This window comes from Molossus molossus, unplaced genomic scaffold (genome assembly GCF_014108415.1).
Source record: "Molossus molossus isolate mMolMol1 unplaced genomic scaffold, mMolMol1.p scaffold_m16_p_12, whole genome shotgun sequence".
Lineage (NCBI taxonomy): Eukaryota > Metazoa > Chordata > Mammalia > Chiroptera > Molossidae > Molossus > Molossus molossus.
Window position 1 is genome coordinate 84685747 of NW_023425347.1, and position 24209 is coordinate 84709955.

Consider the following 24209-nt stretch of genomic DNA (forward strand, 5'->3'; position numbering starts at 1 on the left):
AGGGCAGGTACCTTGGTTGCGGTTCGTCCCCAGCCCTGGTCAGAGTCAGCTGGGAGGCAGCCAGTCGATGTGTCACTCTCACATCGGTTTCTCTCTTTCTCTCTCCCCCGCCCCCACTCTATCTGAAGATAAATAAAACAATATCCTAGGGTGAGGATCGATTGATCGATCAATCAATCAATAAAAAAATAAAAGCTAAATAGTTGGCTCATAATTTGCCAGCTCCAGCATATCATCAGACTTCTGCTGAAATACCACTTCACCATTTACTAGCTATGAGACCTTATATAAATAACTCTTAGAGACTGCTTCCTCATCTGAAATGAGAATGCTGTATTAGAGATAGCTCAACTTTTATGTGCACTATATGCTGAGCACTTATACGTGCCAAGCACTGTGCTATCATTTCAGTGATTACTCACTCATTCTATTTGATATGATTTAAATGTTATTTCCTCCATGAAGCCTTTCTTAATTTTCCCAAATTTATCACTCTTCCCCAGAAAACCAAACATTTCTTCATTTCTCTATTACAGTTCTTAACCCATATTTTATTCATTCTGTTGTCCTCCTAACAACGCTGTCTGGTCCTAAGGCAAAAATGGTGTCTTATCTCCTCTAACTCAGCAATTAACAAAAACATTTATTGAAAGACGGATAGAAATAAAGGGCATAGTTCAAAGTGATCCAAACTCATTGTCACATATTTTCTAGACCTCTTTTAAGGAGGCTGCAGAAAGGCATTTTATCAGCCACAAAGCAAGGAAAGTGATGAGTAATACAAATAGAATTTCCTCAACCCTTTTGGCAGAGACAAGTAAATTTATCTGCAAGGCAAAAGTAGACATAGACAGCCTTAGAATTTTACACAAAGTTCAGATTTGTCATCCCAATTTAAACAGGATGTCCACTAACTAGTTATGAAGAGGCACTTTAAAACAGCAGTGGAGTAGGGAAATACTAAATGGAAAGAAACAATACCCATGGTTATTTATTTCCTAAGGCCTTAAGAAAACAATATAAAGTGATGTTTTATTCCTATCTGACTTTTGTATCACTAAAACATGGTTATTTTTAAGTTTTGTCTAAAGTTAAAAATGGAGCCAAGATGATTACTTCAAATGTTTCTCAACAAAGGGCAAAATGCCCAAATCATTAAAGGGTTAGAAGGGGGAAGATTGCTGTAAAAAAAAAAAAAGCCCTGGCTGAGTAGCTCAGCTGGTTAAAGCCCCAACCCAGTATAGCAAAGTTGCAGGTTCAATTCCCAGTGAGGGCACATACAAGAATCAATCAATGAATGCATAAGTGAAAACAACAAACCGATGTTCCTCTCTCTTTCCCTTCCTCTCTTCCTCTCTCTCCCTTTCTTTCCCTCTAAAAATCAGTCAATAACAAAAATTTTTTTTTTTAAGTCCTCACCTGAGGGTATTTTTCAGATGGGGAGGAAGGGGGGGGAGGGAGGGAGAGAGAGAGAGAGACAGAGACATCTATGTGAGTGTGACACACCGACTGGTTGCCTCCCACAAGACCCCAACCAGGACCAGGGACTGAACCGTAACCAAGGTATGTGCCCTTAACCAAAATTAGACCCAAGACTCTTTGGTCAGAGGGCCAATGCTCTAACTGCTGAGCCAAACCAGCTAGGGCAATCAATAAAAAATTTTTTTTAAATATTCCTTATAAAGAAAAACATTACAGCCCTGGCCGGTTTGGCTTAGCGGTTAGAGCATCGGCCTGCGGTCCGGAGAGACCCGGGTTCGGTTCCCGCTAAGGGCACGTACTTCGGTTGCAGTTTGTCCCCGGCCCTGGTTGGTCATGCGGGTGGCAGCCACTCGATGTGTCCCTTTCACATCGATGTTTCTCTCTCTCTATCTCTTCCTCTCTCCCCCTCCCACTCTATCTGTACAAAAAATGGAAAAATGTCCTCGGGTGAGGATTAAAAAAACAAAACAAAAAAACATTACTTGTGCTAACATTATATGAAAACTGGATTTTTAAAAAAGGAAACACTTCTCTTCATTGATCACATTTATGTTCCTTTAATAAGTCTTTAGTAACACTCTAGGTAACAATTTTTTCATTACTACTTACACAGTAAATATATCAAAAAAATAACTGCCCATATACCTAATCTGTACTAAGATTCATTGAGAATCCACCAATGATTTCTCTCATCCATATCCTTCTAGTCTCAAGTCCTTATTTTTTATATGTAATAAGTATTTGGGTCAAAAATTATAGAACAGAAACAATAACTTTCCAAAAGACCTGTTTAGTAGCATCAATTCCTCTTCCATGAACTCAAATGTTATCTTGGGTCAACTAACCCTCTTATTCCTTGGTTTCTCTGATCTAGATTATCCCATGTATGAATCTTTCCCACAACGTATCTAATAGAAACCCTCTCTAAGAACTCCATTTTTAGAAAGTTCTCCCTATTATCTACAAAAATCTTCCTCCCTTTAACCTCTATCCATTGGTTCTAGTGCTATTTTTGGTATAGAAAATATACCAAAGCATTTGATAATACCTATTATGTTCTCCTTCTAAATCACCTCTTTTAAGCTAAACATTCTGCCAAACACTAAAGGACATCATGATAAGACATAGTTAACAGCCCAGCTGGTGTGGCTCAGTGGTTGAGCATCAACCTATACATCAAGAGTTCACCAGTTTGATTCCCAGTCAGGGCACATGCCCGGGTTGTGGGCCCGATCCCCAGTTGGGAGCATGCAGGAGGTGGCCAATCGATGTTCTCATCAATGTTTCTCTCTCTCTTCCCCTCTCCCAACCTCTCTCTAAAAATCAATAAGGAAAAAAAATTTTAAAAAGAAGTAAGATAACATAGGGCAACCCACTTAGGTCCCCTCCCCGCTGTGGGGAGCCTGTCTACCTATCAAATAAAAAAAAAGAAATAGACAAAAACATATTTGAAATATACTGTGGAATGAAGCGAGATGTATGTATTCGATAATGATATTTATTATTACCATATACTGGTACACCTTTACTTCTAACAAGCTTCCCATTACTTTCCATGGAAAGATCACATCAAAGAGCCCCCCCATCCTGATTCAAATTAGACTTTATTCCTCGTCCTTTTAAACTCTAATATTTTAAAAAATGGTTTATAGCCCTGGCCGGTTTGGCTCAGCGGTTAGAGCATCAGCCTGCGGTCCCGAGAGACCCGGGTTCGGTTCCCGCTAAGGGCATGTACCTCGGTTGCAGTTTGTCCCCAGCCCTGGTTGGTCGTGCAGGTGGCAGCCACTCGATGTGTCCCTTTCACGTCGATGTTTCTCTCTCTCTCTCTCTTCCTCTCTCTCCCTCCCACTCTACCTGAACAAAAAAACGGAAAAATGTCCTCGGGCGAGGATAAAATGTTTTATATATATTTATTAATTTTTTTTTGAGAGAGAGGAAAGGAGAGATAGAAACATCAATGTGAGAGAGAAACATAGATGGTCTGCCTTCTGCATGCCCCCTACTGAGGACTGAGCTGGAAACCCAAGCATGTGCCCTGACCAGGAATGAAACCAGGACCTCTCAGTCCATGGACAACGCTCAATTCACTGAGCCACATCAGCTGGGCTGACATCTAATTTTTTTTTTTAATCCTCACCCGAGGACATTTTTCTACTTTTTGTTCAGATAGAGTGGGAAGGAGAGAGAGGAAGAGAGAGAGAAACTTCAATGTGAAAGGAACACACCGAGTGGCTGCCTCCCATAGGGCCCGGCCAGGAACAAACTACAACCAAGGTACATGGCCCTAGTGGGAACCGAACCCGGGTCACTCTGGACCACAGGCTGATGCTCTAACCACTGAACCAAACCGGTCAGGGCCTAATACTTTTTTAAGCCAACTTTGTACCTGCCTTAGATTTATTCTGTATCAAATTAATTGCATACACATTTCATTCAACTCCCTTCTACTGAGCTAATCTTCAAACTTCCCTCTTGGGAAACACATTCCACAAATACCAATTAGACTTTTCTTGACTAGACAGAAATTCCTATTTAAGTTACTATCTACAGAGTGTCACAGCTTTGGGCTGTTCTGAACCAAACACCTCTATCTTCTATACATCTTTCAAGGTTTAGCTCAGAGATCACTTCTGCCAGGATTTTTTTTTTTATCCTCACCCGAGGACATTTTTCCATTTTTTGTCCAGAGTGGGAGGGAAAGAAACATCGACGTGAAAGGGACACACTGAGTGCTTGCCACCCACACAAACCAACCAGGGTGGGAGACAAACCACAACCGAGGTATGCGCCCCTAGCAGGAACCGAACCTGGGTCTCTCTGGACCGCAGGCCGACGCTCTAACTGCTGATCCAAACCGGCCAGGGCTGTGCTTGAAAATTTTTAAAGTTTCTAAGAAATCCTGCTATTCTCACCTACTAGCAAAGAATTGTTTAAAATACATCTTGCACTGTTGTCACTATCATTACAGGCATCTTTTTTTAATCCTCACCCAAGGACATTTTTCCATTTGTGTTCAGATAGAGGGAGGGAGAGAGAGGAAGAGAGAAATACTGATGTGAAAGGGATACATTGAGTGGATGCCTCCTGCACCCCAACCAGGGCCAGGGACGAATGGAAACTGAGGTACATGCCCTTGACCAGAACCGAATCTGCAACTCATTAATCCATGAGCGGATGCTCCAACCGCTAAGCAAACCAGCCAGGGCTAATAATTACATCTCTAGATCTTTCATTCTCCCCACTTCCCTATTAGCTTTCCAGTTATTGAAAAAAATTATTGCCCGGCCAGTGTGGCTTGACCCATGTACCAAGAGGTCGCCAGTTCGATTCCCTATCAGGGCACATGCCCAGGTTGTGGGCCCAATCCCCCGTGGGGGCATGCAAGAAGCAGCCAATCAACGTTCTCTCTCATCGATGTTTCTCTCCTCTCCCTTTCCCTTCCTCTCTCTCTAAAATCAATAAAGAAAAAAGAAATTTTTTTTTAATGTATTTGCCCAAGTGCCTGATTGAGTATTAACACTGGGGTAGGCTTAAAAAAATTAGGCAGGCCCTGGCCAGTTTGGCTCAGCGGTAGAGCATCAGCCCATAGACCAATGAGTCTCGGGTTCGATTCCAGCCAAGAACACATACCTCTGCTGCTGTTCGACCCCAGCCCTGGTCAGGAGACGACCAGTCAATGTGCCCCTCTCATGTCGATGTTTCTTTCTCTCTCTCTCTCCCTTTCTCTCCCCTCTCTTGCTACCTGAAGCTGTATGGGGTAAAAAAATATCCTCGGGTGAGGATAAAAAAAAAGAAAATTAGGCAGTTCCTAGTCCCCTGTACTATTATTTTTACCTATATTTAAAAGACTAGAAATATAATACAAACACCATAACAATTACGAGGTTTATAAAAATATTATCACCAATGCAGGACTATTCCAAAATTGAGATTAAGGGAGTTAACTCACTGTTTTCTTCTAAACAGCTGACATTAATTCTCTCAATTTTTTTTCCCAGAAAAAAAAAGGCACACCCAAGACCTTCAAAAAGCACACATCCTTTGACCCAGTAGTAACACTAAAGGACAGATGTGAATCAATATTTATATCAAAGAATGTTCACTGCAATGTTATTTTAGCTGGAAAAAACTTATTAAGCCCTGGCCGGTTTGGCTCAGCGGTTAGAGTGTCAGCCTGCGGTCCAGAGAGACCCGGGTTCGGTTCCCGCTAAGGGCGCGTACCTCAGTTGCAGTTTGTCCCCGGCCCTGCTTGGGTCGTGCGGGTGGCAACCACTCAATGTGTCCCTTTCACATTAATGTTTCTCTCTCTCTCTCTCTCTCTCTCTCTCCCCCACTCTATCTGAACAAAAAATGGAAAGATGTCCTCTGGTGAAGATTAAAAAAAAAAAACAACTTATTAAAAAGCTGATATATTCAACAATTAAAAATAAATTATAATATATGATAGAATATTATGATTCCATCAAAAGTGATGTCATAGAATACTTAACAATTAGGATAAGAGTCTAAGCAAATGCAATTTACAAACTGTATCTGAAGAACACAACAAAGTAAACCACATATTGTCAATGTCAGAAGTTTCAAGCCAGATAGTTCCAATGCTTGAAGGTTCTATGATACTGAATTATATCATGTGACAGAACAAGTCGGTAATAATCCTAAGCAAAAATGGCTACAATTCTGCTTCAGTGTGTTCTGCCAAGACATATGCCCAATCTCAAAACTTTGAAACAGCTATGACACCATTTTCAGGATGATGTTTAAGTATTTCCCTAATTACCAGGCCCTTTTGACATGAAGATTTTTTTACAACCCTGTAAATAATACAAAGGCACCCACACAAACACCCAAGCTAAGGAGGCCATCTACTGCCTCCATGAGCTATCAGCCAGCCCCATTCTCGTGAAACCTGTTTTATTTTATTTTATTTCTTTATTGATTTTTAGAGAGAGAGGAGGGAGAGGGAGAGATAGAAACTTCGATGAGAGAGAACAATGACTGGCCACCTTCTGCGTGCCCCTCACTGGGGACTGGGCCCACAACCTGGGCATGTGCCCTGACAGGAATCAATCTGGTGACCTCTTGGTGCATGGGTCAATGCTCAACCACTGAGCCACATTAGCTGGGCGAAACCTGTTTTGTCTTGGAAGCCTAATAAACTGGAAGTATAGTTTACAGTCACTTATGTAAGGATATTAAGTATAACAGTGGACAATAGAGGAGTAAGGTAATACTGACTGAATGATAACTGGGTTTAGAAGTAATCACAGGGACCTTCCTAAAAGCCCAGCAAAGCTCTTCTTATAAAAGGTAATCTAAAAAAGTAATCTGACATGTATAATAGAAGGTTTATTATTTTTTTCTTGAATTGCCTAAAAACAATTAAAATACTCAACGGTCTTCATGAAATGGTTGTAAGAAAGATCCATTAGTTAACTTCATAAAGACCCTAATTATTATTATACACACTTTATGAAAACATCATTAAGACTGGTCAATTCCAAAAATATGAGTCTTACACCTACTTATGAAGTTTAATTATCATGCATAAAACCACTCAAGAATTTAGTACAAATACATACTTGATTAAAAGTTTATATAAATGGCCCTGGCTGGTTTGGCTCAGCGGTTAGAGCGTTGGCCTGCGGTCCAGAGAGACCCGGGTTCGGTTCCCGCTAAGGGCATGTACCTCGGTTGCAGTTTGTCCCCGGCCCTGGTTGGGTCGTGCGGGTGGCAGCCACTCGATGTGTCCCTTTCACGTCGATGTTTCTCTCCCTCTCTCCCTTCCTCTCTCCCCCTCCAACTCTATCTGAACAAAAAAATGGAAAAATGTCCTCGAGTGAGGATAAAAAAAAAAGTTTACATAAATGGCCCTGGCCAGTTTGGCTCAGTGGTTGAGCATCAACCCATGCACCAAGAGGTCGCCAGTTCGATTCCCAGTCAGGGCACATGCCCAGATTGTGGGCCCAATTCCTAGTGGGGGGCATGCAGGAGACAGCCGATCTATGTTCTCTCTCATCGATGTTTCTCTCTCTCCCCCTCCATCCTTCCCTTCTCTTTAAAATCAATTAAGAGCCCGGCCAGTGTGGCTCAATGGTTGAGCTTCGGCACATGCACCAAGTGGTCACCAGTTTGATTCCCGGTCAGGGCACATGCCCAGGTTGTGGGCCAAATCCCCAGTGAAGGGCATGCAGGAGGTGGCCAATCGATGTTCTCTCTCATCAATGTTTCTATCTCTCTCTCCTCCTTCCCTCCTCTCTCTCTAAAATTAATCGAGAGCCCTGGCAGTTTTGCTCAGTGGTTAGAGCGTCGGCGAGCGGTCCAGAGAGACCCAGGTTTGGTTCCTGCTAAGGGCATGCACCTCGATTGCGGTTTGTCCCCGGCCCTGATTGGGTCGTGCGGGTGGCAGCCATTTGAAGTGTCCCTTTCACGTCGATGTCTGTCTTGTCTGTCTCTCTCTCTCTCCCCCTCCTGCTGTCTGAACAAAAAGCTGAAAAATGTCCTTGGGTGAGGATTAAATAAATAAATATATAAAATCAATAAAGAAAAAAATTTTTTTAAATAAATAACATAAAATAAAGGCAATAAAGAGCCCTGGCCGGTTGATTCAGCAGTTAGAGCATCAGCCCATGGACCAGAGAGACCCAGGTTTGGTTCCCACTAAGGGCATGTACCTCGGTTGCAGTCTGGTTCTGGCCCCAGTTGGGGTCGTGTGGGTGGCAACCAGTCGATGTGTCTCTCTCATGTCAATGTTTTTCCCTCTCTATCTGAAGATAAATGCAAAAATGTCCTCAGGTGAGGATTAAAAAAAAAAAAGTCGATAAAGAAAAACTATAAAAACAACAAAATTTACAGTCCTCAAATTTGCTACTTCATTTTTAAACCAGTTTTCTCATGGTTCTAACACATAATACCAGCTTATTATAGCATTTTCGGTGTGTATTCCTAAAAATATTCCTGTTTCTGCCTTCCTTTTAATCACAAGATGTAGGACAGATGAAAGAAAGCAGGTTGATAATGAGACACTTACTATGCATGCTTCAAATGGTTAAACTAAGCACCTGGATGCCCCTTCACACATTAAAAATCTGCCAGGCCACTATATGGTCCTTCCTTGTACTTCTAGAAAAAAGAGCCTGTGAAGACATCTTTAGAGCCTTTCAGATGTCTGTTAAAAGTAACCACTAAACTATCTTTTTCTGTAAGATTATGGAAAATTTTAAATTAAACTGTCAAACTTTGAGGAAGAGGGGAGTTTAAAGAACTAAAAACGAGAAAGTTTCTGACAGCCAACTTTTCGGTTATCTGGCTCTATATCCCCAACACATTTAGCGTCACAAATAAGTTTATCTGCATTTATCTGTCTGTACACACTACTATCTAAAATGATAAGTATTCTACTTTAGTTAAACTATGCACTTCTGATTCTGTGTTAAGGAGGTAAAGAATCTTCCAAAGAGCCTTCCTCCCACTGCTCATAGGAGTTTTTTAATTAATTTTTTTAAATTACAGATGTTCCTCCCTTTTCCCCCAATGACACCCTCCTCCTCACTCCAGCCACCCCTTCACCACACTGTTATCTGTGTCCAATGGTTATGCATATAAGTTCTTTGGTTTATCTCTTTCCACCTTCCTTCCCTCTGATGTCTGGTTGATAAGGTTCTGTTTTTATTTTTAATTAAATTTATTGGTGTGGCATTGGTTAATAAAATTATATAGGTTTCTGTTGTACAATACATAATACATCATCTGTATACTGTATTGTGTTACAAGTCAAGTCTCCTTCCATCACCATTTATCCTTATACCCTCTCTTCTACCTCCCCACCCCATTTTGTTTTTTATTTTACATTTGAGGCTAACTACTCAGGATCCTCTCAGTCATTAACAGATCTTTTTTTTAAATTTCCGCTTTACCCATAATCCTTATACCTACTTCTTACATATTAGATATGTCTAAGTCCTAGGTAATACATGATCTGCCCCAACCAGTATTTTATCATTCCTTTACGGTCCTAAAGTTTACATTTACTCAATATACAAACACCAGGCATTACCAACTCTTTCAAATAAATTCAACTCTTCAGTTTGTACCTATTCTCCATCACTCTACCCAAGATTCCCACTTATTACAAAACAAGAGAAAGGAACTCTTCTGGAATACAACAAAATGTTAACAGCCAAGAGGTCAGCCTTTTCTGATTATCCATTTTCCAAGTTTTACATTGTAAACATTTAACTTTTTCAAAGGGAAAAAAGTTTTGAAAAAAGTAAGAACACCAAGGATAGGAGCAAGAAAGTAAGTTCTTAAAAACATTCTCTTAACATTACCAGTTGTCAGAAAGCAGGCTAAAAGATGATGTCAGGGCTTGGTGAGACACCAACTCTTGGGAAAAAAACTACAGTACCCTTGTTAGCCAAAAGTTAATCCAACAGAATTTATATCTCTTTCTCTGCCTTACTACAGCCTCAATCTTTTCCTACTTTAATTTCCATAGTTTTAACACTTCAATCATTCCCTTTGCATTTCTTTCAGACTCATTCTTCACCTTTCTGCATCATGTAAATTCATTTTCTCTACAGTTTGTTTTCCTTTAAGCCCAGAGTTCTGTCCTGCATTAATGTTCCCACATTCCTTCACACTAAGGTTCAAATAGTAAGACCAATTATACTCCCATAAAGGACTGAACTGCTATGTGATACTTGTGTTATTTACAGAGCTTTTATTAAAGCTTTTATTATTCAGTATAATACCTTTCCTGTTCTGTCCAGTTCCTTCTCCCCTTCCCTAAAAGTCTTAAGAACGATAAGCTAGTTACCTTTTTAACACTTTCTTCTTCTTCTTGGCGTTTCTCATAGTGTGAGAAGTCATCAAAAATGGAAGTGGTGTGCTTGTAGCTGGCTATGATTTTCAACACCTGCTTAGCCTTTTCCAGAGGCACTTCCTGAGTGTCCCTGGAGTTGGTCACTGGTTTATTCTCGTTGTTCTCTAGGCGAATGTGTCGCAGTTGGCTATTGGGAACGTCCTTCACAAAAATCCACCTGACATCAAAACGACCCTTCCATTTGTCCTGGGACCACACACCTGCACATGTGTTGTAGTCCACAGCAGATTTCATTTCTGCAACGCCACAGAAGTGTCCACTGCCGTTGACACTGAAAAGTAAGTAAACGGGGCCTTTCCCGTTCATGGAGCGATAAGCAGCATCCAGTCTCTTGTTGCCATGCTCTGTGCTGCACCAGATATTATACTTAATAGAACGGTGGATATCGTCCTCCGAGTAGCTCTTAATGATGAAAACCCGGCCATGTTTTAGACTCCAGTCAAAATCCTTGGGGTTATAGTTATTAATGGACCGTAGCTTCTCCAACACTGGGTGAGGTTCTGAAGGAGTAGATCCAGATCCAGCCTGAGACTGTCCTACTCCATTACCATCCACCCCATTATGACCAAACCCACTGCCACGGTTCCGAGGTGCTACCCAGCGGGTTGGCTGAGCTGCCTGTTGCTGGACTGAGAGCTGGGCAGGCTGTGGCGGAGGTGGGGGCAATGGCTGTGTCTGTTGCCCTACTGATGCCTGAGCCACTGGTGGGCTATTGTTAGCCTGCTGACCTACAGGCTGGGGAGACCCCTGGGTTGGCTGCTGACCTATATTCTGAACCAAAGCCTGTGAGGGGGTTTTTGCCACAGGACCCTTGTTATCCCAAGTTCCAATATCCATGTTATGCTTTATTGGGGGTGGTGGAAGACTTGACCCTGCAATGCCATTCTTGGTCTTCAACTTGGGTTGCTGTTTCGCAGGCTTACTGGCAATATCAGCCCAAGATGCTGGTTTTGGAGGAGCAATGGTAGCTGGAGGCAAACTATTAGAAGCCACGATGTTACTAGTAATGGACCCACTACCAACAGCAGAGCCTACAACTTTTGGAACATTGCTTGCAACTTCTGTGCTACCCAACTTCAGTGCTGCCATTCCTTGGTCTATAGTATTCATGCCAGGAGCTTTATTGAGGGTCTCACTGGCAAAAGCTGACTGTCCATCAATCATGGCTCCACCTAAGGAGCTAGGTGCATAAGCATAATTGCTACTATATCCAGAGCTCTGAGTAGACTGTCCCTGAGAACTGTTATTTCCCCAAGCTGAGAAGTCAATACCACTGGGAAAGAAATTAAAACCATGCTGACCAAGAAATGGAGTGCTACCAAGGGCTCCTGGTTGTCCAAACATTGCATCTGGTAGGAAGTGAGGCTCTCCGTTGCTCAGCTGTCCATAAGAAGTTAAATAGGGCATGGCTGTGTCACCCCCAGTAGACCAAGCAGCTTCACCCAAAGAATAGGAGAAGCCAATGGAGGGACTGTAGTAACTGGGTAAGTAGGAATCTGACATGGCAGTATATGCATTATTCTGTGGAAGAAAAAAAAAAATCAAAACTAAACACAAAAATAAATAAAACAATCAGGACATTTCCTCTCCCAATTTTTCACACAATTCACATATTTCATCCATTACCATAAAAAAGGAGAGTGACCATTTCAAATGGTTTCATCCCATAAAACTACTTCTGTTATATTGTAAGAAATTTTGGTTTAATATTGAAATGTTTAAACATTTAAAGTTTAACTTAGCACCACAATACAGAAAACGGAAAATCCAGCATTTCAACTTGCTCTGTAAGTGTTGAGATGATGCTTTTATTAAAACCAGTATCTTTGGACTAGAGAGGGAATTTTGGCAGAACAAAAGAGTGTTCAAAGGAGTTTCTTATTAAAACCATACTATAAGAGATAAAACAATAAAACAAAAAAAACCTGGAAATTTGTAGTTCTATCCCAAAAATCTGTGTAGCCATTCCTCAACTATAAACCAAAAAGCAAGGTTCTACAACTATATTTAAAAACCAACAGTGTCTGTATGTCAAGAAAAATTCTTAAATTTTATTAGTAAACATTTATATAGTATGATTTTATGTTCGTAAATCCTGCGCTGTATTCTATGTTAAAATTTTGGTGAATGAATTTCTTTTCAATTATCAAAGTATAAAAAAATACCTAATTTAAAGACATTTTGGTATATGTCAAATAAATTTTATTATGTTTTTAAAAAAAAGAAAGTTCACTACATCTACTTTACAGTGGTAGCCTCTTGGCAAACCATCTGGGAACATCAACAGATGTCACTATTTAATTATAACCTGGAAAGGAAATGTACAGTAGCTTCCAGAGAATTGAAAACTAGAAAAAATGTTGCTACCTGTTCTGCTTCTCCTATAAAACTAATGGCTATAATCTAAAATGCACACCCAACTTTTCCATTAAAAACAGAAATATAATTCTAAAGACACCATACAGTCCATTCTTTAAAAAAGGAACCATCCTAAAGAATAATAATCAGAAATATATCCAACTAGTCTTCACATTAGAAGACAGATTACATTGCAAAAACCTGTCATTCTTGACTTTAAGTTTGTGCTGAAAAGTATTTTCACTTTTTTTTATAAATCCTATAGCTCACAGAATAGCCCCTTAAACGAGAAGCTGGATACATAAAGTTGGTTAATATAGATATAGATACAGATATAGATAGATACAGCTCAACTCAAAAGAGTACTTTACCGTAACTTCAAAATAGTTCTGGTATACAAGAATCCATTAACTAGTCAAAATACAGAGCTTTATTCTTAAGAGATTTGGATGACTACCACTAATTAAGGCCTTAAGTGTACATTACCAAAACTAAGAGTAGTCTCCCTAGCCACTAAAACACATCTCTCTTGAAGGATTAAATGTTCCCACTAATATGGTCTGATAAAATGGTGGTGCTTTTCTCTGACTATTTAAATTTTCCTTAAAAAATATAAAGCTGTCTTTTCACAGAGTTCTCTTAAAAGTAAGGGATAGTTCTCAAAGACAGTGTCAATACTTCAACAAACCCAAGTCCACTATATATTAAAAATTCAGTCTATAATGACTGGATTAAGCCTGAAGGATTATTCCATCATAAAGTGATGAAAAACTGATTGAAAAGTAGATGAATTACTTTTAAAGGTACACTATAATGGACAAAGATTCTCAGGATGTCTATTCAACCAAGATTTCTATTCTCCTCCCCCCAATATTTTTTAAATAAAGACATTTAAGCTTTAGCTTAAGAAAAAAATAAATTCACTTAATATCATAGGTTATGCTATTATATAGTTGAATGTCTACAAATGAACTAGCAGGTTCCCACATGCCACTGAGCTCAAAAATCTGATTTACACAATGTTTCACAAGAACTACCTAGAATTATATTTCCAAATGCTCCCACTCTCCCTGTTATAATGATTATGTAAGCAAACTACTTCAATAGCAGGAACCTATTAATAGTTCATTCCTCTACTTCCTTCCCTACTTTTCCTGATTAACTGGTTGTCTTCTGCAGAAACTTTTTTCCAATCACTTGCTTAAGTAGTTTCTACATAGTCAATGCAGAAAATTTTACATAAGTAAAACGTTTTATAAGAATTAGGTCCAAATATGGACGTCTGCTAATATGCAGTTATTCTAGACTATTACATCTATCACACAGCATCTGTTTAGAATTTATATAAATGTTCCATTATCTTTTTCTGTTAGGATATTTTGGATGAGTTATTGCCAATTTTCCTTTTGGCTTATTAGTCTGGAAGTTATATTTGCCACAACTTTGTAACTACATCTTTGGGACAGAGATATTTATACAAAAGAACTGCCACATTAAAGAAGTTTCTATATGCACAGGTCTGTACGCAAATAATCTTTACATTAGAAGACTGATTAAATTGCAAAAACCTCAATCATTCTTGATCTTAATTTGTGTTAAACAGTATTTTGTTTTAACTCCATTTTGTAAATCCTATAGCTAGCTCCCTTATGTGAGAATCCAAGGTATTTACAGCGTTTGTCTCTATAAATGTAAATATAGCTCAACTAAAAAAACAAGTACCTAACTCCAAAATAGTTCTAAAACCCCACTATCTAGTGAAGAGAGAAGAAGAATACCCAGTTCTGCAGCACTAAATAAAGTTCAGGAGATTTTTTATTAGTTTTCCTATCACATATGAATACAATTCTCAGAAAAGAAGGCTTTGGGGGTGAAAATTCAAAATATTTAACACTGGAAAAGATTAAGTTTTGCACTGTATATTCTTGCTAAAGAGAAAGAATTAAACAGGTGTTACTGTTAATACACTGTAAGGTGTCATCAGAACTAGTCTCAGAGTACAATATGTTTGCTAACAAGAAGATGGAAATCCTAAGAGTTTATATAACCATTTGTAACAACTTTTTATAACACATTGACTAGTACTAAGAAAGTCACCCGGAAAACACCCTTTGATCAAGTATGAAAATGGTTAATTACTCACGGGCCTTGCCTGGGGACTCAAGTAAGGTTCAAAATCATCATCATTTAATCCATCCTTTTGATGTACAGATCCATTTTGTACTAAAGGAAAAAATTCAAATTAGGAGTGTCTCAATCATACAATCTCCCTCCCAAATTAATCAAATATATCCTAACCAGAGGAAAAAAAGCCGTACTAAACAGAGCAATTAAACATGAATTTCAAAAGGCTAAAGATGAGAGTGAATGCATGCTGAGCAGTATTCGTCAATAAAAATGTCTCCCTCCACCCAGAGCAAGTTGATCTAAAAAGGTCATTTTATTGGCTCCTTTAGCTTTCAATGCCCTCCCGCTCCCCCACCCCCACCCCGGTCACATGTGAGTACTTCCAGAGTGTGATCCACGAGGATGAAAAACAAAGGCCTTCTAAGACCTACAGGAAACTAAGGACCTGAGACATTTCAACACTGAATCCACCCCCACCTTTAATGAATTACTCCTTGTTCGCTAAAAAGCTGTTCGCCAGCTGCCAAGAGCACGCCGAAGGGTCAAATACTTAAGTACGAGGCACCTGCGAACCAAGGGGCTTCCGAAGCGATTCCGGCACCGGGGCTCTTCCCGGAGACCCCGCCCCCACTACTCGGCGTCCCCCTCCCAGGGCCACCGGCGGAGCTGGGCTCACCTTTGTTTCCTTGACCTTTTGGTCTCTGCGGGCGAAGGAAACGTCGCCGAGCAGCAAGTTGTCCGAGGAAGAAATGGAAAAGGAAGACAAATTAAAGCCGGGCCCGAGAAAGGAATAAAGGAGCAGGCCTGAGGGTAGGCGTCAGGAATGGTGGTGAGGGGGAGGCTGAAAACGGGAGGCGGGGAAAGGCGCTAGGCCGCCGGGGCCCGCGGAGAAAAAGCGGGGGACGCGCCAGAAGCAAGGCGACGGGACCCGGGCTTCATGGAAAGGGAAGGGAACAAGGAAGAAAAACGAGGCCTGCTGAGGAGGGAAGGAGGAGCGGGCGTTGGGCGCTGAGACCGGGGAGGAGCGGGAAGAGCGGGCGGAGGGCGAGGCGCAGGGCGCGGCCGGCCTGAGAGGCCCGAAACCCGGCCCGCGAGAGGCGCCGCCTCGGCTCGGCCCGACCGGGGGCGGCGGGCCCGGGCCTAGTCGGGCTCCCTCTCGCCTCACACAATGGCCGAGGCATGCGGGCCGGGCCTGTACCTGCTCCAAGAGGCTGCTGGCCGACATGGTTCTCGGATCCTCACGGGTGGCGACGGCGGCGGACTCTCCTCAGAGCGTCGGCGGCGGCGAATGAGCCCCGGCGGCGGGAGCAGGCGGCGCGGCGGCGGCTTTTGTCCCTGACACTCGGGGGCCTCGGCGGACGCAGCGGAGACACAGCGCGCGGCTCGGGCTCCGGCTCCGACTCGGCGACGCTCTAGCCCGAGAGCTCAACGCCCGTCTCTATGCCTTTACGCGCGCGCCCGCCCCTTGCAGCCGAAGTAAGGGCGCTGAGCGGCGGAGGCGGACGGCGAGCGCGGCGCGACGCTGACTCTCACATTCACTCACCCACGCGGAAGGGGCCCGGCGCGAAGCACCTCGAAAAGGACGAGGCGGGGCTGTAGCGCCCTCTGGTGGGTTGGAGGAGCGGAAGCGGCGCGCGCGCGGCCTCCCCGCCCCCACCTCCTCAGGGTTGGGGCCTAGGATGGTGGGGAGAGCAGGGTCTTACCACGAGGTTTTTAACTAACACCTGGAGAGAGTAATTTTTCTTTGCGAAATCCCACAAAAACCTGTGTTTTAGTGAGTAAGCGACCCCGGAGCCTGAGAGACCTTAAAATAAACCTGCTTCCCAGCTGCAGATGCCCATCTCCTAATAGGCACCCCCATCTGGAAGGGAATCCAAAGAAGGTCACAGAGACCCCAGGGAAACTTCTTGGGGACCCTGCCTCAGAAAGACACCTCTCCCCAGGGGTCCGGTTATCCTCTTCTGTTAGCAGATTGCAAAAAATAAAAAGTGCCCAGAGAACAAAAACATCCACCAAAAATTGGTCCCCTGAGAAAGATAGTCATTCTTTGGCATTGCAGGGAGAAGAATCTACAGTTTTTTAGGAAAGTCACTGTTAAACTGTGACCTTTATTTCCAACGAAGACACACATCTACACAAAATTTTTCATGTACTTTCAACAAGTCAAGAGAATCTATTAAGTCTATGGACTTCAAAAGGAAATGTCCTGTTCTGAACTGGTAGCTCAGTTGGTTGAAGCCTACTCCGGCTAAGCCAGGGTTGTGGGTTTGATCCCGTGGGGGCACATGTCAGGAGTCAACTGGTAAGTGCATGGATAAGTGGAACAGCGGATCAGTTTCTCTCCTCACCCCCTTCCTCTCTAAAATCAATTTTTAAAAGAAAATATCCTTATCTGAGGAGGAAAGGAAAGTAATGCTACTTGAATACCTGCTCTGTGTTAGGTTTTGCTGTTAAGTGCTTTCAAGGCCTTATTAAAGGTTTTCAGCATTTTTAAAATAACTATCAGTCCCTCCCTTTTACAACTGGGAAACAGAGAAGTTAAGTAATGTGTCCAAGGTCACAAAGCTGTTCAATATGTGTATCTGACACCAAGTAGAACATAATAGTGTCCCTCTGCCCCCAAGAGAAATCCTGTATTCAAGAACCAGAATCCAGAGGCAATCAAAGGATGGGCAAAAGCATTTGTAAGCAGAGGCAAATCCAGCTCATGCAGGGATATTTGATCCTAGGACAGCCCATCTCCTAATAGGTTTTGGTATTGCAAATAGTAGTAAACAGATAAATAATGCACTATTAAGTGTTAACCTGATACCATATACTCCCTGGATGCAGAAGGCTTTGGTGGACTATGTAGTAAAATAAATGATAACATGACATATTGGATTATGCTACAAGTGCTCAATTCATTTTTTTTCTGCCCATAATCACATTTAAAGTTGGAATAAGTAGTCCAGCTGGTGTGGCTTAGTGGTTGAGCGTTGACCCATGCACCAAGAGGTCGCCAGTTCGATTCCCGGTCAGGACACATACCCAGGTTGTGGGCCTGATCCCCAGTGGGGGGCATGCAGGAGGCAGCCGATTGATGTTCTCGTTCATCGATGTTTCTGTCTCTCTCCTCACTTCCTCTCTAAAAATTAATAAAGGAAAAAATGTTTTTTTAAAATTTGGAATAAATAAGGTCAGGCACCACACATGATGGACTTCTGGAAAAGACAAAATGTCAAGTCACAGAGCATAGATCCCATCAAGGGAATAAAAGAAACCTAGTAACCGTCTTTTAAAGCTACTCAGCCAGTTAACCTCATGGTCCAGCTTTATGTATAAACTGTAAGCAGTTGCCTACACTACCCTTGAAAGCAGCATGGTATAATAAATGGAGGATTTGCTCTCGTTAGTTTGGCTCACCGGTTAGAGCGTCAGCCCATGGACCAAAGAGTTTCAGGTTTGATTCCAGTCAAGGGCACGTACCTCGGTTGCAGTTCGTCCTCGGCCCTTGTCGGGTCGTGCGGGAGGCAACCAGTCAATGTGTCTCTCTCACACTGTGTCTCTCTCTCTCTCTCTCTCTCTCCACACACACACACACACACACACACACACACCCCTCCCTCCCACGGTATCTGAAGATAAATGGGAAAATATCCTCGGGTGAAAATTTTTTTAAAAAAAGGAGGACTGACCAGGAGTCATATCCTGGGAAGGGAAGAAACTAAATACTGGCCTCCCCATCAGATTTGCAACATTAAGTAAATTGCTAAACTTTTCAGAGATTCCCTCATTTGATAAAGGGAATAATATCTCCTTAAAAGGCTTGTTGTGAAGGTCAAGTTTTAAAAAAAAAGACATCACTGGTCGGCCTTTTGGCTAAGATCAAGTGTAGTATCTGTTCTTATCAGTTTTTTTTTTTTTTTTTAAAGACATTAATGCAAATCTAGTACATGTTAGATTACTTTCCTGTAATTCTATTAAGGCATGATAGTGAAAATTCCCTGCTTCCAGTGATATCCATAGTACCTGAAATTTTGATTATTTCTTTTGGGATTACTTTCTGTCATCTGGGAGTTCCAAGTTAAAATGCAAATGTTCTATCCCTGGCCAGTTTGCTCCATGGTTAGAGTGTTGATCCACAGACCAATGAGTCTTGGGTTTAATTTCAGTCAAGGGCACCTACCTCAGTCTGGTCAGAGTCGTGGGGGAGGCTGCCAGTTGATAGGTCTCGCTCACGTTGATGTTTCTCTCTCCCTCTCTTCCTTCCTCCCACTCTCTCTGAAAAAAAAGAAAGAAAATGCAAAATATTTTTTTTTTTTTAATTCTCACCCCAGGACATTTTTGCATTTATCTTCAGATAAAGCAGAGGGAGAGAGGGAGGAAGAGAGAGAGAGAAACATCGATGTGACAGAGACACATCGAGTGGTTGCCACCCACACGACCCCAACCAGGGCCGGGGACAAACTGCAACCGAGGTACGTGCCCTTAGTGGGAACCAAACCCGGAACTCTCTGGTCCTCAGGCCGACGCTCTAACCGCTGAGTCGAACTGGCCAGTGCGAAAATGCAAATATTCTTAAAGGGAAGGGTAATCTCTAAACCTGGATTTTATTTCACCAGATTGGCTTTAATAGACCCCTAAACAGAACACACCAGACTGATCTATGTAATCACTGGGAAGAGGGAGAGGAAGTCTGGGGTGTAGGGTATCATCATATGTGACAGATCCCCTGTGGTTTGAGAAAACAAAACTGCACTAGTAATTGTCTATGTTCTAGTTTCAGCTCTGCAAGTGGGTAAAGCATTCAATCCTTTTTCAACCAGTATTTATTGAGGGCCAGGCAATATGCTGGAGAAGTCCTAAGAGTTCACTTTCCCTTGAAGCTTATAGACTAGTCAGGAAACCCACTGTAAGCAAACAGTTATTCAGTGAAAGTTGCACAAAGTGCAATGAGAAAGCACAGAGGGCCCTGGCCTGGGCGCCATGAAGGGCAAAGGAAGTTTTCCCTGAGGGGGAAGCTTCAGCTAAAACCTGAAGAACGACCAGTAATTGACCAGACAATGAGTGAAGGGAGTGAGGGAACGACAATGCAAATGCCCCAAGCAGGGAAAGCTTGGCACTGGGGAGGAACTGAAAGAAGGCCAGCATGACTGGCACATAGTGAGACTTGGTGGCACCAGATAAGCTTGCAGAATTGGGCAGAAAGGAGAAAAATAGGAACTTCAGATGTTAGCTATAAACGATGATCAGAGCTAGTCAAGGATAAATAGGAGCATAGCATTCTCCATGTTAACTCTGATTGCTGTGTAGGAAATAGATTTAGGGAGAAAAGAGATTAGGAATTAGAAGAGTATGGCAGTAAGTCCAGGCAAAAGATAATGGTCTAATAGTGGCAGTGAAGATGGTGAGAAATGGACATTTTAGGAAGTAAAATTAGAGGTCTTGGTGACTGATAGGATTAGGGGGAGGGCACTAAAGAAGAAGCAGGTTTCAAGGATGATACCTGGGCCCTGGCCGGTTTGGCTCAGCAGTTAAGAGTGTCAGCCTGCGGTCCAGAGACCCAGGTTCAGTTCCTGCTAAGGGCACATACCTCGGTTGCAGTTTGTCCCCGGCCCTGGTTGGGTTGTGCAGGTGGCAGCCACTCAATGTGTTCCTTTCACTTCGATGTTTCTCTCTCTCTTCCTCTCTCCCCCTCCCACTCTGGCTGGGTATCTCAGTTGGCTAGAACATCATCCAGATAAGCCAGGGTTGTGGGTTCAATCTCCGGTCTGAGCACATACAAAAAGCAACCAATGAATGCATAAATAAGTGGAAAAACAAATTGATTTAAAAAAAAAAAAAAGGATGATACCACACTGGCCTGTTTGCTCAGTGGTTAGAGCCACGGACCAATGAGTCTAGGCCAATGAGTCTAGGGTTCAATTCTGGCCAAGGGCAGATACTTCAGTTGCGGTTCATCCTCGGCCCTGGTCAGGGTCGTGCAGGGGGCAACCTGTCAATGTGTCTCCCTCACATCAATGTTTCTCTCTTCCTCTCTTTCTCCCTCCCGCTCTATCTGAAGATGGATGCAAAAATGTCCTCTGGTAAGGAAAAAATTAATTAATTAATTATTCTAAAAAGATGATACCTGTTTTTGTTTTATTTTGTTTAATCCTCGCCCAAAAAATATGCTTAAAGAGAGGAAGGGAGAAAGTAAAACATCTGTCAGGTGCCCCAAACCCCCAACCCTGGTATGGGCCCTGACTGGGAATCAAACCAGCAACCTTTCAGTACACAGGACAATTGTTAACCAACTGAGCCACTCTAGCCAGTCTGATGTTCCTAGTTTGATTTGAGTAATTGGGTGGATGAGATGTCATTTTCTAATGTCGGAGGGAATACTGGAGATTTGAAGATAAAAATATCAGATAGAGCCCTGGACGTTTTAGCTTAGCAGTTAGAGCGTCGGCCTGCGGTCCGGAGAGACCCAGGTTCGGTTCCCGCTAAGGGCATGTACCTCAGATGCAGTTTGTCCCCGGCCCTGGTTGGGTCGTGTGGGTGGCAGCCACATGATGTGTCCCTTTCACATCAATGTTTCTCTCTCCCCCTCCCACTCTATCTGAACGAAAAATGGAAAAATGTCCTCAGGAGAGGATTAAAAAAAAATCAGATAGAAATGTTCTGTACACAGTTAAAGGGTTTGGGTCATAGAAAGAAAAATGGCTTAGAATACACATCATGGAGTTTTTGATATAGAGATGTTAGTTGAAGCCAAAGGAGTCTATGAGATTTCCTCAAAAGAGAGAACAAAAGGCCAAGCACCAAACCAGACAGAGAAACAAAAAAAGATAATGTTACCAGCCCAGCCAGTGTGGCTCAGTAGTTGAATGTTGACCTATGCTCCAAGAGGTCGCTGGTTTGATTCCTGGTCAAGGCACATGCCCAGGTTGTGGGCCCGAACCCCAGTGAGGGGCATGCAAGAGGTGACCAATCAGTGTTCTTTCTTATTGATGTTTCTATCTCTCTCTTTCCCTCTCCCTTCCTCTCTTTCCAAAAAACAATAAAGAAAAAAAATTTTTTTAAGTAAATAACACTCAGGCTATTTCCAAGACTGTAAAATAAGGAAGTTAGACCAAAATAACTTATAAGTTTCCTTCTAGTTCCACCATTTTAGATTTCTGGAAATTGGAAATCAAAGAGCCCTTTCTGGATATATAAAAGGGGCAAGTGGGAATAAGAGAGAGAAAAGAAGTAGGATAGGAGGACAGATTTTACACTCTTCAGGAACAGTAGACCTCATTACCCATCACCCTCTTAGTAAGGCAGGGATAGAAGAGACCTTCTTTGAGAAATATTTATATATACTTCACACAACTGACAGTGTAAAAACTTATATTTAAAGATTTCTCCTGGCTCTCTCTAGTCCACACAGTGTACAAAGCTTGCCAGTCCCTGGTCCTATATATTTCTCACTGTGTACTTTATGCTCCATCCTCATTGAATTTTTTCCCAAATAGACTTTTTTTTTTCCCCTGGAACCCATGATTTTACACATGCAGCTCTTTCTGCCCCAAATGTCCTTGCCATCTCCCTCACCCAACTTCTATCTTTCCTTCAAGACTGTGATCAGTGAAGGATTATTTCTTCCCCAAGAAGAAAGAAAGCACTCTATTCTTTGTTCACTCATGATATTGGCCTTTCATAATTTCCTTATAGTAATTTATTTTGGTATATTAAATTTATCTGTTGCTTTGTCCAGTGTGACTCAGTTGATTGGGCATCTTCCCAAAAGGTGGCTGGTTCAATTCCTGGTCAGGATACATGCCTGGGTTTGGGGCTCAGTCCCTGTTAGGGGGCGTGTAGGAGGCAGCTTATCAATGTTTTGCTCTCACATAGATGTTTCTCTCCCTCTCCCTTCCTCGCTCTCTAAAAATCAATTAAAAAAATTTTTTTTTATTAATTTACTTTGTTATAGATGTTTCTCCAATAAAAAAATATTTTTAAAAATGTATCTGCTTAACCCTGGCCAGTTTGGCTCAGCAGTTAGTATGTTGGCCCTCTGATCAAAAAGTCACATGTTCGATTCCGGTTAAGGGCACATACCTTGGTTGCAGTTCAACCCTGGCCCTAGTTGGGTCACACAGGCGGCAACCAGTCGATGTGTCTCTCTCACATTGATGTTTCTCTCTCTCTCTCTCTCTCTCTCTCTCTCTCTCTCTCTCTCTCTTTCCCCCCCCCCTCCTTCCCTCCCTCCCACTCTATCTGAAGATAAATAAAAAAATATCCTCAAGTGAGGATTAAAAAAAAAAAAGAATGGATAAAAAATTTATCTGTTTATAGTACATCAATATTTCTTTTTCTTTTTGAAGTTTTGGAATCATTTGAGAATCTTATGAAAGTAATGAATCTCAGAAAAATGCATATACACCCAAATGTTTGCTTACTATCTTATTAAGCACCAAGCCCATCCATCCCATGGACCCCACTTTATGACAACCAACCCCTAGGTTACATATTGCCTCTTCAATAAATCTGACTGCCTACAGGACACAGAACATTTTTATTATTAATTTCAATAATCCAATGCTAAGTAAATATTTGTTGAATTAATTTATCTCATTCATTTTCAAAATTCTCCCTAGTAATGTCACTCCTCATTTTACTAATGAAAACCTGATGGGGCCATCAGTGTTAAAAAGTTAAATGTGGCCCTGGCCGGTTTGGTTCAGCGGTTAGAGCGTTGGCCTGCGGTCCTGAGAAACCCGGGTTCGGTTCCCACTAAGGGCATGTACCTCGGCTGCAGTTTGTCCCCGGCCCTGGTTGGGTCGTGTAGGTGGCAACCACTCGACGTGTCCCTATCATGTCGATGTTTCTCTCTCTCTCTCTCTCTCCCTCCCACTCTATCTGAACAAAAAATGGAAAAAATGTCCTCGCGGGGGATAAAAAAAAAAAAAAGTTAAATGTGCAGTCTGGACAGTGTGGCTCCATGGTTGATTGTTGACCCATGCACCAAGAGGTTGCTGGGTTTGATTCCCGGTCAGGACATATGCCCAGGTTGTGGGCCCAATCCCCAGTTGAGGGCATGCAGAAGGTGGTCAATCAATGTTCTGATGTTCTCTCTTATCAATGTTTCTATCACTCTCTCCCTCTCACTTCCTCTCTCTCTAAAATCAATAAAAAAAAATTTTTTTTTAGTTAAATGTGCAGATATAACTAGCTTAATTGAATGTTAAAAGTCAATGTGCTGCCCAGCCGGGGTGGCTCAGTGGTTGAGCATCGACCCATGCACCAAGAGGTCTCCAGTTTGATTCTCGGTTGGGGCACATGCCCAGGTTGTGGGCCAATTCCCATTGGGGAGCATGCAGGAGGCAGCCAATTGATGGTCTCTCATCGA

General features: G+C 42.2%; 1 protein-coding gene and 1 pseudogene across 2 annotated transcripts in view; one reads left to right on the forward strand and one right to left on the reverse strand.

The window, feature by feature from the left end:
* YTHDF2 (YTH N6-methyladenosine RNA binding protein 2) overlaps positions 1–16443 on the reverse strand; it is a 33648-nt gene extending 17205 nt beyond the window's left edge. The window contains exons 1-4 of one of the 2 annotated variants that reach the window (XM_036256912.1): positions 16050–16443; positions 15528–15552; positions 14868–14947; positions 10301–11887 (exon numbers count right to left, since the gene is read on the reverse strand). In XM_036256912.1, coding sequence (XP_036112805.1) covers positions 10301–11887; positions 14868–14947; positions 15528–15552; positions 16050–16076 — 1719 coding nt within the window. In that variant the 5' untranslated portion in view covers positions 16077–16443. Of the gene's footprint in view, positions 1–9894; positions 11888–14867; positions 14948–15527; positions 15553–16049 lie in introns of those variants that run through there. The other variant, XM_036256911.1, reaches the window with a different exon arrangement.
* Positions 16444–18692: 2249 nt separating this feature from the next.
* LOC118627461 lies at positions 18693–18838 on the forward strand (annotated as a pseudogene).
* Positions 18839–24209: the final 5371 nt, after the last annotated feature.